Below are 12,588 nucleotides of genomic sequence, written 5' to 3'. Positions count from 1 at the left end.
ATCAGTTTGACGTATTCCTGCCTTGTCTTCCTATGAATATATTCAATCAATTTCCTGTTCCCTGGTTGCAAAAGAGAAAGAAAACCCAGGGCTAACTGCTGTTTCCAAAGTCTCTCTTGCCACTGTCACTGTACAAACACGAACCCAATCCTTGTGGCCTTGCCACCTGTGCTGCTGATGAGATCACCCAGTGTCCTGTGCTCCAAGTCCTCGAAGACTCTGACTTTTCATTTACTAGGCATCCTCAAAACAGACATATGTTCTTGTTTTCCCCAGGTGGGTGGCGGCAGGAATGAAAGTTTCTTGGGGCTCTGACACGCTAATCCAGGGCCTGCCACCGTCTGGGCTCATGGGACAGTAACCACTAAATAAAAACACTACGGGAAAAAAAGGCAGTTGATGTGTTTCTGTTGGCTTCATCTGTGCTTCACTGAACAACCTCAGATTCTCCGAACATCACAGACTGGTGATAAAGAAGGACAGAGCACCGCCGCCACATTTAACACTTGTACATTTTATTTAGTTAAATCAGCCATTGTACAACATTGCAGCTATGTATTGTTAGTGTTGTATTGTTTTCCATTAACTAATACATGCCCTCATAGATATATTCAATTAGTGTTATCACCATGGGAACAAGATGCTGATTCATCAACTGAAAATTCACTTCTTCTCACAGTATTCAAGTTTTTTTTTTTGATAACACAGCAAAAAAAAATCAGAATCGAAAAAAGGTGAGTAACCATTATGTTGCTACACAGACATCATCTGCACTGCAAATAACACAACAGAAAGGCTTTTCATGAGCTCCGGTGAAGGTCTGACAAGATGGCCAGGGCATCTCTCAAAAAGGGCTGCCACCTGCTTCTTCTCTTGTTCTGGATGCCAACGAATACTTTGTTTCCACTCAATCCCCCCCGGAAAGTGCTAGAGTTAGGCGCTCGGGAGATTAGGCTGATGGGAAACCTCTCTCCCAAGCAAATTCCTTTCTTGGCAATGTTACTTTAAAGATGAAGTGCCGTTGTTTGTCCTGTTTGTGTCTGACATTCCGAGCAATGAGTCAGTTCTGCACACAGGAAAAGGCCAGATAGGATTGGAAAAAGTTCAATCTCAGGAGAGTACACTGTTTCCTTCCTTTCTTTTTTTTTTTTTTAAATTTCATCTTCATTGAATATACTTTTCTTTAACAAATAACTGGTTCAAAACGTATACTGTTTATATGAATATATTTGTGAATATATATATTTATATGTTAAAATGCTACACAGCTTCAACCACTAAAGGGATTAGACGTGGGGCATGGGGATCACTCAGACTGTCATTGTCGCTTCTCTGAAACAAACAGAAAGTTACACAACTGCACTTCAGTTTCCAAGGGTTTCAAATAAATAAATCAAATAAAAAAAAAAGAATTAATCAAAACCCAAACCAAATTTTCCAAGGATTTCTCAATCTTGTCTGCCAGCTGAAAAGCAGACGTAGCTAGAAAGTGAAAGCCCAGGGTGAAAACCATTAATATGATAAGAAGGGCTTGTGTGTGTGTGTGTGTGTGTGTGTGTGTGTTTAATGCCACATGCAGGTACTAGAAAAGAGATACATCTGGAGGTGGGATGAAAAAAAAAAGAAAAAGAAACCACTCCAACATGGTGACAGCATTTAACGTTTTCTGTGGTGCGTACATCTTGTTTCCAATGAATTATCTACAGTGCAGTGGCCAGAAGGAAGTACCACCGGTAAGACAGCATGGTTTGCTAAAGCAGCAATGAACACTGGAAAACTACAGTAGTTATAGCTTTGAAAATACCCTGCCAACGTGTCCAAAATCGAAAACACCTGAAAGTGCCAGAACACCACCCGTGCAGCTTCTAGCACCAGAATACCTCATCGTTTCCATCCGCGTGTCTGGGCCCCCTTCGTCCCCTCCCTCAGGGTGGCAGTTGGAGAGCCATCAGCCATGGCTGACCAGTACTAGAGACAGCTCCTTGGGATCATTCTCCAAGATTATGACCCTGTCTTTCGAAGCAATGGCTACTCTGGACGTGCTAAGGACATGTCTAGGTCTGAAGTGTTCCCTCTGGAGAACTGCATTACCCTTCGACTGTGTTAGCGCTATCTTAATGAACCGTGGTTCGGCAATCCCGAGAGGCTTTTAGTCCGTGATGCCCAGTGTAATTATGACAGGCAGTGGTTTCAGTTTTACTGTTGTTCATCTGAGAATTTCAGCTATGTACATTATACATGGATATCCTCGGGCGGATCCCCCTCTGTCGCTTGAAGAAGTCTGCAGGTGAAGTTCTTCTGATTAGTGGATTTTCATGGAGCTGGGGCAGAAGCAAAGAACAAGGGAGGCGCCAGTTCCCAGGTTAGCACGGATGCTCAAAAGAGTGGATACAGCATCCAGAATGAAGGATGCTATCTTTGGTCACAAATTAGCTTAATAGTTAGAGAGGGGATGGGAGAAGGAAGCAAAAGAAAATGCCGTGTATTTGCCGAGACTGGAAATGTCACGGGATCCCAGGAATTAATTAGGTCACTTAGGTTACTCAGTGAGGAAATGGGAAGTTGCATATCGAGTAGGTGTGTGGTTTCTGCTGAGAACTGGGCAGCTCCTCATTTGGCCTCTTGCATTGTGTTCTCCTTGCAGAAATGCCGAAGGAGTTGCTGGAGATCTCTCTGGAGGTTGTCTTGGTCTAGGGCTCCTGGGACATCCTCCAGGTGCTCCAGGCTGATGCGTTTCCCCTGCTGGTCCTTCACCACAGCCCTCTTCTGTGTACTGGCTTTATTCATTGTTGTCCTACAGGGAGCAGATGAGAGAATCAGACCCCTTCCCTGGAGGCCCGTGCACTTCCCGCCTTAGCCTCGCATCTATTCCTATTAGCTTAGTGACAGCAGGTCATTAAGACAGGTGTGCTTCTCACATGTGTCGTGAGTGAGACTCTCCTATCAGAAATGACTCACGAAGCTTTAAGAAGTGTGTTTTGGAACAAGACATATTAATTTTTAATTTTTTTTGCAATTACTTCAAATAAAAGACACTATGCCTTCGTTACATTTTCTCAAAGAGAAGCCAGGCCATGACTCAGATTTTGGTCAAGAATCCAAAATATCCTTGTTGTTTAATCTGAAGAAATGATTCCAAAAGTACTGTTGACAAGCTCAGAAAATCATTTAAAATCCATTTAACTTTGTCCAAATTTTGTTTTACTAGAACTTTTCTATGAGGTTTAGTTCTTTAAAAAATGGAAATATTCTACCAATCTTTGAAACAGGGGGTACCAACAAGAAGGCTTCTGATAGTTCCTTGAGAGTCAGCAAGAAAAGGCAAGGAGCTGGAAGTGACTCCTAAGGGTCAAGATCTTCACGTGTCTTATTCTCAGCATGCCACCATGCCAGGCAGCAGGCTTCTTCCTTCCCTGCCTCCTCACCCCTGGGGCGCCTGGAGAAAAGACGCTGCCACTTGCTATTTTATTTCATACTCTTATTTTCTTAGAGAATTCATTTGAAAATAATACTGCAATTTGTTCTTTCTCTATTCTTCTCACTGACTACTTACGAGAATAAAGCTTCATTGTGCAAATACGTGTTGAATATATTTTATGTACTATCTATACCTATAACAAATAAGAAAAACTGACCTTAGAGGATTTAAATAGCACCCAACATTAAATTTTTTTAAAAACATTAGCTAAGGGTCCAAGATTCCTGAGTTGGGGCCATAACAAGGAGGCCATGAATCTTCAACTCCAACAAAATGAAGAAAGACCAGGCATTTTCCTTATGAATCCCCAGTGTTTTGAAGCTAAAGGTTCTAATCATGGTCATTCTAAACTTACGCTAATTTCTAAAAATTTACTTCTGCCAAAGTAATTCCAACTTTCCTTTGGACACCCTTGCTTCCTACCTCTTTCTCTGAGTCTCTCACTTTCTAAGATATTACATAAATTATACTTTCATTTGATGATGTATCTAAATTTGTTCCTCTTGATGGAATGGTCAAATTCTATCTCTGTGGCTTCAATCAATTTGTATATTTCTAGTTGTTCCCAGTCATTTCTGCTCATTCACTCCACAAAAGGCAAATATCTGTCTCTTTCTGTCAGGGATTTGGAGAGGGTTCCATAGTTCTGGTGTCAGTGAGCAGCCTGGGACGTTTTTAAAAAGTTTTCTGCAGATGTGAGCAGATGTTTCAGCATAGGCATATATACGATAAAATGAATTCAATAACATACGTACTCAAGTGCAAGTTGTCCCTCACTGTCTGCAGCTTTGTGCCCACCACTACAAGGAGACAAGGAGTCAACTGCCTCTAAATCTATTCCAGTTCAAAGATCCTGGGATGCCAAGGTTTTTACAGAGGATGTCTAGTTTCATCCGAATGATTGGGCAAAAGAGTTCAACATTCAGAACGGAAGAAGCATTTTATCTTCAATTCATTTGGCATTTGAAAGCTCTAGGCGACCAATTATGTTCTTTCCAATTCATAGCTGCTACTGTCTCTCACATTTGAGCAGAAGGCGGGACTGTGACAGGACCTTTAATTTTGCTCTTTTAATTATCGTGTTCCAGAAACCTAAAATAGCCTGGTGGAGTACTATAAAGGACAGTCTCTCTCCCATTTTCAATGAGATGAGAAGCACAACAATAACTTGGGTTCCCACTGAGAAGCTGGGAGGGCTGGGGGAGAACCGATGCTGACAGTGGCGCTAAGGGACCAAAGACGTGAGAGAGCAACCACGGAGGCGATGCCTGGTTCAGACAGCAGATCCGCAGTGGAGCAGGCAGCTCACCGACACACGTGGGGAAGGCTGCTTACTCCTTGTGCATGCTCTTACGAAATCAGCTTTCGGCAACACTGTACATTCAGGACCTCAAACATCAAACTTGGGCTCCTGTTTCTTGCCACACACACATGAAGCATCATGGGACTTGCTAACAGTGAAAAGCAGCTACTATCCAAAGCCAGCATAGAGGAAGACTGAGCTGGATAGAGTTAGTTGCCAAGTTAATCAAACAGTGTGCCATTGATTAGACTTCTCTTTATCCGGTCTCCAAATCTGACAACACAGTGGTATTCCCCACCAGCTTAGCTCCAACTGTATTAGCAGTTTGCTTAAACCCAGAAAGTCAAGTTGTATAAACAAATGGCTCACCACCGCTGTGTCTCAGTATTAATTTGTAAGTACCAGTGGGCATGCTAGGAAGAACACACTGACACACCCACGCCTGAACCGTGCATTCTCATTCAGGGCAGTCGGCAGCCCAGAAGGGCACTACCTTTCCTTTCTAGCATTAGAAACTATCTGTATCATGTTAGTTGACAAAGCATCACCCCATGCTAACCCAAACCTCTTAATTACTGATCCATCCTCCTTCAGGATTTTGTTCTCTACTAAACTGGGGAAATGGACTTTCATGTGGCTACCTGTGTAACCCAACGCCTGAGGTAAGAAAGAAAGAAGACAAGACTTGACTCAGACCACGGACGTTTAAGTAAACCAGTCTACTGCTTTACTAATTAACCTACTGCTTCACTAATTAGTCTACTGCTTTACTAATTAGCCTTCTGCTTTACTAACTCTGGTGGCACAGAGAGAGGTATCTGATGGGGCAAGTAACAACTCCTCCAAACTCATATGGGTATTGAGTTTTATTTAACACATCCTAAAAATTCCATTTGTGTCACAGATATTTTTACACTCCTTGTCAAAAGCTTGTAACTTATATCTACACTGACTGACTCTAAATTTTCTCCTTGTTTGGCCACCTTCCTTCTGACTGTGGAGACTTGAATGATAAATGAGATGATCAAAGACAAAACCAGAAGTAGGAAACTCAGACAATTCACCTTATGGACATCCAAGAAGTCAAATGCGCAGGACCAAAAGTATTTAAAGAAAGTTCACTTTTAATATGCAAATACATTAAGGTGCTACTTAAATATAGTTGTTAATACTATTATGGTTGTTCTAGTAGCTAGGGCTCAAACGCAGTGCTTTGTGCAGGCTACACAGCCACCCTAAAATACAGCTGGATCCCCCAGGTCTACCGTGAGTAAGTACAGTGGAGGGCACAGATTATAGCATTTAACTTTAAGAATTTAAGCTAATTCTGCAACTATTATAATTTTATTTATTTATTTAACAAAGAAGTCCAGGCTGGCCTGAACTCATCTTGGGGCATAAGTTAACTTTGAAGATATAGCATCCTGCCTTCGCCACTGCAGTGCCAGTGTTTCCAGCCTAAGCCACCACACCTGCCTTTATAATTTTAACAGACATCGAAAATCATGCCCCAACTCTGGAGAGTCGGATTCTGCCCCAGCAGGAATGAATCTTAGCAACCTGAATTTTAAAGAGGCTCCTTGGTGACAGGAATTTCTGGGCTGAGGAAATACTACTTCACCACACAAATTGTTCAAGAAGGAAATCTGGTCTCTGGGATTATCCTAACACCTCCCGTGAATCTGGGCATGAAATGGCACAGTGACAAATGCTTTTCTTTCCAGACACAAAGCAACCATAAAATGCACATCGAAGGAAAACAAACACAAAATGAGACAAGGCTTCTGTACCTCTTCAAAGTCATCTTTGGCTGAAGGAAGGTCAGTGGCTAAGCTAGAGTCCCCCAGGCTTTTCTCCATCCTTTCTCCGTGTACCACTGTTGTTTTAACAACTTTGCTCACTTTACGGCCTTCTACTGGTTCGGCCTGAAACTGTGAGGTACTGGACAAAATGCTGGGTTCAGCCAAGGTCATCTAATGAATGAAGGATACACAACAGACAATTCCCAATGGCCAAAATGGAACAAGCAATGACATTTCTGTGAAATAAAATGGTTGTAATACTGGCCTTCTTACAAAATAAAAACAGTAATTAGGAACAAATCTCATGAATTGGTCTCTTTAAGGATATATCACTACTGCACTGAACCAGTTAATGGGCCATTTGAATAAGTCTTACCAACCACATTTCTTAAAGACTGACAGTTGCAATGTGGATTGGCAACCTAAGCTTAGTCTCTTTCCCACAATTAACTTATTTCTTCACAACATGAAAATAAGTCAACCCCTGAAGGGAGATCTTGAAAATCTATAAGAAATCAGTGTAGATTAGTATACAGCTTCGCGTCTATAATCATATGATTTTGAAGATGTAAGCAAAACAGAACCGTAAGAATTTCAAGTTCTGTGTCTAAGAGATCCAGCGTATGTGGTGGTCTCAAGCCTTCAAACAGAAAGCGATGAAGTGATAAATCAGAGTCACAGATCGTAATTTTTTTCAGATTATGATTTTAATGACCCTGAGATGCAAAAGCTTGAGCATCAAACACACATCTAAAGTGACCCTCGGAAGGCTGATGTGCCAATGAGGACCAAGAACTGCAGTACATTTGGACACTGTTTCTTCACGACACATGCCTGGCCAGAAAATAGATTTAATTCTCTTAAAATCTGAACTCGGATTTCTACCGTAATGAACTATTGAATGAAATACAACATAGAAATGAAAAGAACCAAACAAAGACAATGAATACGATGACCACATCAAATCAGATTCGATGGGGACTGACACGTTTTGGCCTATGTTTTGTCTTTCACTACAGAACGAGCTCTGCAGAGCTGGCTGCCCTCACCTCTGACTGCTGGGTGTCACTCTTCAATACCACACGCTTTATGACTTTGGAATAACTGTCCCCATCCTCAATGGTGACTGGCTCCTGTGGCGTTCCCTGCATTGTGATCTCCTCTTTCTCCACGCCATCAGAGGACACGTACCGCCTAATGATTTTCCTGGTAACCTGAAACACATTCCATGTGTCTATCTTACGTTTCAGTTAGGGTACCACACTAGTGCTGGCATTTACGTAGGACGTATAAAAACAGCCCCGTATCGAGCCACGGGCCAGTACCTTCTTCACCACGGTGTGTCCATTCTCATCAACATATTCTTCTTCTGTGACGGTTTCTGGGGGTATGTCAGGCATATCATCTCCCTAAACAATAGGAGAAACAAAATGTTAATTGTCTAGCCTGGTCCTGGGGAGCTACATCCAAGTGTTTTTGATGTGAGGAATGTTAGAAAGCCAGAGGTCATGTTGCGAAGTATTGCTGAGATGCAAAATCCTGTCAGTTTGATTAATTAAAAAAAAAATAAGCAGGTAGATTAAAAAAAAAAAACATGCTCAGGAAAATCTCACCAAAGTTAGATAAAACTTAATCAAACACCAAAAATGAATAAGCAAGAAGAGAGGCAGGTGGATCTAGAAGCCAATCCTTCTTCTGCATGTTGGCTCGTGGAGAAGGGCTGCAAATACCCTTGGCTCTGCATTCCCTTACAAACGAGACAGGAAGACAGGAGTGACCAGCCACGCATGCACAACCTACAGAGCATGCTCAGTCTCTGCTGTCCCGGATCTCTCTTAGTGAAGGACAGAACCGTCCCAACGTGCAGCAACTTAATAGTGGGTACCTGGATAATCACTCTCCGGCGGACAACCCTGGTAGTTACCATGGCCTCCTCATCAGAGCTGGCCTCCAGCTCCCCTAATTCCTCTGTTAGCTCCTGGTGGAAGCATGTAAGAATCATTGTTTGGGGTTTTATTTTTTAATTAAGAAAATACTTAATAAAATTTTTATTTTATTTGGTCTTTTGGGACAGGGTTTCTCTATATAAAAACCCTCACTATCCTAGAACTCACTTTTCTTTTCTTTCTTTCTTTTTTCCTATTTATTTATTTATTTTTGTTTTTTCAAGACAAGGTTTCTCTTTGTAGCTTTGGAGCTTGTTCTGGAACTCTCTCTGTAGACCAGGTTGGCCTCGAACTCACAGAGATCCAAGTGCTGGGGTTAAAGGCGTGCACCACCACCACCCAGATTCAAATGTAATTTTTAAGATAGGGTCTCACTTGGTCGACCACCCTGACTTGAACTTGCAATCCTTTTGTCCCGAGCTTGTGAGTGTTGGGTTTACAGATGTGCACCACTACACGTGGCGGCACACTTTGTTTAATTCGCTATTGGGTGTCTTTACTGCTGGTTGCTTTATTTAGCCATATCATATTCTGAAATTTTATGCGGGGAGATGTTGGTGGAAAATCATCAGGAGAAAAAAAAATAAATGTGTGGTGATCTTAAGCCTCAACAAGTATGCAGTCTTACTGTTTTCAGAATCATAATGAAATTCTGCAATCTGAGAGAAACTGGAGAACCTACCAGTCAAAACTGGTCCCAAGGAGACATCCTTTCCCACATGAGTCCTGTACTTAAAACGGTTAATAAAAAATAAATGTGTGGTGATCTTAAGCCTCAACAAGTATGCAGTCTTACTGTTTTCAGAATCATAATGAAATTCGGCAATCTGAGAGAAACTGGAGAAGCTACCAGTCAAAACTGGTCCCAAGGAGACGTCCTTTCCCACATGAGTCCTGTACTTAAAACGGTTAATAAAAGTTAGCTGAAAATACAGGACTAAGTAGCACATGAAATACTGTGACCCAGGGACCGGCCTTGACTGGACAAGGGACTCTAATCCCACACAGGGGACAGCTCCTATTTGCAACAGAGCTTTCTCCAGTAAGTCAAATTTCCTGTAGCTATTGGTTAATAAGACATTTTCCTGGCATCAAAAATTGTAGGCTTTAAATAATATTAGACTCATTTTTCAGAGAAGCTGAGAGAATACTCTCATTTATGAGCCTGATCAAAAGCCAGACATGAGGCTAGAGACATAATTTTAGACCAGAAAATATGCCTTAGGAGTCTTAATCAGCATCAGTTTTTCCTAAGGGAACATGATTTCCTTCCTCCTTTCCCTTCCCATACCTCCCCTTCTCCTCCTCACTTCTTCCCTTCCAAATTTTTTTTTGACAAAATCAAGCAATGTTGTATCCAACAAAGGTTCTAAACAGGAAGGCTGTCCTGCATCAGCCTTCAGGGCACTGAGCTGACAGGAATGACCACCACACTCAGCTTGGCATGACATTTTTTTTTAAGGGAAAGAATACATTCGGTTGGCTTAATGTCTCAAAATGCCCAAGATATAACTCTGCAATCTTCTTTTCTAAAGAAAAAGATATAAATTAAAAACTAAATTAAATATTTAAATACAATCAGGAACCTACTGCTAGAAATATGGTCAGCAGGAAGAGTAACTGAAATTACATGTTCTGGTTAGTGTCGGAAGAAGTTAGGGGTTCACAAATGAAGCAGATGAGGGACAACTAGAAATTCATTGAGCTAAGAAGAGGCTGTGAAAACCCTAGGAGGCACAGTGGCTTGTCCCAATACATGTCTGCACAATCCAGATGGTAGGATTTTTCGGATAACCTTCAAGCCTGTATTCCACGTTGCCCATGACTTTTTCCATTGAACTTTGGTAACTTTTTAGCCTGACAGATATACAAACTTTTTTCTAGTATTCAATCAGGCCAAGAGCTTGAGGTGGTAGCTTTGTGCAAAGACAAATGTGGAATAAAACTTCCCTGGCAGAATGAGCACATTCTTTAAGACAAATGCCAGGAGCCTGTGCCCGTGCACCCAGATCTCGCCTTACTGTAGGTGTGGTTTTCGATGAATTCTGACCTCAGAGGTCACCCTCTGAGTGAACACTTTTTTGATAATGACAAAAGACGCACTAGAATGTGCTCTCACGCCACAGGCAAGAATTTGGACAATAAAACATGTTAACACACTTAGACACGATGTTATTCTTCTAGGTTATTCCTAAAACAAACCTGAGGAATCCTAATTTGAAAACTGCACTGGTTAAGATGGCTCCTTTGGCACAGGCTCTTCTGTGGAGACCTCTGTGGAGACCTGAGGAACTGGGTCTCCACACTCCACAAGGGAGCAGGAAAGGACCAGCTTCAACTTCTACACTTGTACTGTGGTGTGTACAATGTATACACACACACACACACACACACACACACACACACACACAAATGCACAAACTCAACCCTCACACATACAAAAAAATTTTGAAAGAAAGCTATACTTTTTGCACTGAGGAAAGTTTGGGGGCTAGCCCACCCAGGTGTGCCGGTGAGAGCTCTGATCTCTAGATAACGCACACATCCTGAGGGCCCAGCATCACACTGGCAGACTTTCTGTAGATTTGCCCATCAACACCAGCACACAAAACCCTACTAGTTTTTCAACACCGTGCTATATTGGTGGCTACTACAGTTTATTTTTCTTAGCAGGATTTGCCATGATGAAATCTGGGCCTGCAGTACAACAGTTAACACTGGGATTGTGTACTATTTCCTCTAGATTGACAAGTTTGCAGACAGTCAAAGCTTAGGCATTTCCTGTGTCCTAGTTTAACTTATCTGACCAATCTTTTTATATTTATATAAAAAATAAAAAATTAAAGACCCATCAATAGAAACAGAAAGTTCATAGCTTTGGCACAGGTGAGGAAGGACACATGGAGGAAGGGAAACCTGACCTTTTGAAAGGCCGCATCACCGTCAAGCCTTTTCAAGACCTGGGGCTGGTCGTCTGCTGACTCGACTATCACCAGGCTCGTTTTCCTTGGAGACCTCTCCTCTTTGGGCTCAGGAGCCTCCTCAGGTTCTTGCACAATAGGAGAACCACGCTCGCTAGTCACCGGGGTCTGGAGACAAGACTTTGCGTCCTCAGGAGGGGTCCTGGCATCCTCAGGAGGGGTCCTGGCATCCTCAGGAGGGGTCCTGGCATCCTCAGGAGGGGTCCTGATGTCATCAGGAGTCTTACAGAGAGAGCCAGGAACCTCTGTGGCCTTTTGAGTCTCTGCTCCTTCTGACCCTGATGTTGTCACACTGAAACAGAAAAGTCAATTTGCCACTTAGGCACACTGGAAGGGAAAATGAAATTTCTCTTCGTGATAGCTAAGACGGTATGTCTTCAAGGATGCACGCACATGGAGATGCCCATATGTGATAAGTATGAAAAACAATTGAGTTTCACAGAACAAATATTTATAGATAATGCTTTTGAAGAAAGCAAGAAAATTAGCAGAATGAAATAAACCCGTGTTAATGTAGTTAGTATAATTACAAACATAAGGGAGCATAATTGTATATCTATTATTTGATGGAAGGACCTGTTGACACTGACACTTTCTGGTAGCCTCTCCAAACCTCAGTTTATAAACGAGAACATATTGCCCTTTTCTGCTCCTTACTTTGTATCCAGCACCCTTCTGCCCTGAAAACAAATGACCGGAGCCCCTCTCTGGAAGTCCTGGTCTTCCCACATTTTACTTCCCCCAGCCTTCTTTCTGTACCTTTTCTGCAGGTTGCCCCTTGGACCCTATAGGCAGGTGAAGGAGGAAGGGGCTTGGGAGGAAGAAAGCATTTTGTATCTATGCTCATGTTCCGGTGACAAGAAACCAAGACTCACTGTCAACGGAAGTATTGGGCTGTGAGCTCTTGACACACTAAGGTTGCTTCTCCTCAGCCGTTCTCTCCTGGACAGCCAGTGTCCCCAGGCAGCTCTCTCCTTTACCTGGTAAAGTTCTGAGCTAAACAACTCCCCAGGGCTTCTTTCAGGCAGGCGATGCCTCCCTATCCTTACTCTAACTCTGCCCGGATTCGAACTAACGG

The 12,588-nt window shown here is 42.4% G+C and overlaps 1 protein-coding gene across 50 annotated transcripts in view; it reads right to left on the bottom strand.

Annotated features, from left to right (window-relative positions):
• Positions 1 to 494: 494 nt before the first annotated feature.
• The window catches only part of Ank2 (ankyrin 2), a 521,939-nt gene continuing 509,845 nt past the window's right edge, over positions 495 to 12,588 (bottom strand). For 35 of the 50 annotated variants that reach the window (XM_075981403.1, XM_075981404.1, XM_075981391.1 and 32 more), the window contains 7 exons: positions 11,451 to 11,802; positions 8,469 to 8,561; positions 7,909 to 7,992; positions 7,633 to 7,797; positions 6,572 to 6,754; positions 5,347 to 5,438; positions 495 to 2,794 (listed from right to left, as the gene is read on the bottom strand). In XM_075981403.1, the coding sequence (XP_075837518.1) occupies positions 2,611 to 2,794; positions 5,347 to 5,438; positions 6,572 to 6,754; positions 7,633 to 7,797; positions 7,909 to 7,992; positions 8,469 to 8,561; positions 11,451 to 11,802 (1,153 nt within the window). In that variant the 3' untranslated portion in view covers positions 495 to 2,610. The remainder of the gene's footprint in view (positions 2,795 to 5,346; positions 5,439 to 6,571; positions 6,755 to 7,632; positions 7,798 to 7,908; positions 7,993 to 8,468; positions 8,562 to 11,450; positions 11,803 to 12,588) is intronic. The other 15 variants (XM_075981430.1, XM_075981425.1, XM_075981423.1 and 12 more) reach the window with 4 other exon arrangements.

This window comes from Microtus pennsylvanicus, chromosome 7 (assembly GCF_037038515.1).
Source record: "Microtus pennsylvanicus isolate mMicPen1 chromosome 7, mMicPen1.hap1, whole genome shotgun sequence".
Lineage (NCBI taxonomy): Eukaryota > Metazoa > Chordata > Mammalia > Rodentia > Cricetidae > Microtus > Microtus pennsylvanicus.
Note: the sequence above shows the minus strand (reverse complement) of the source record. Positions and strands in the feature narration are given on the sequence as shown.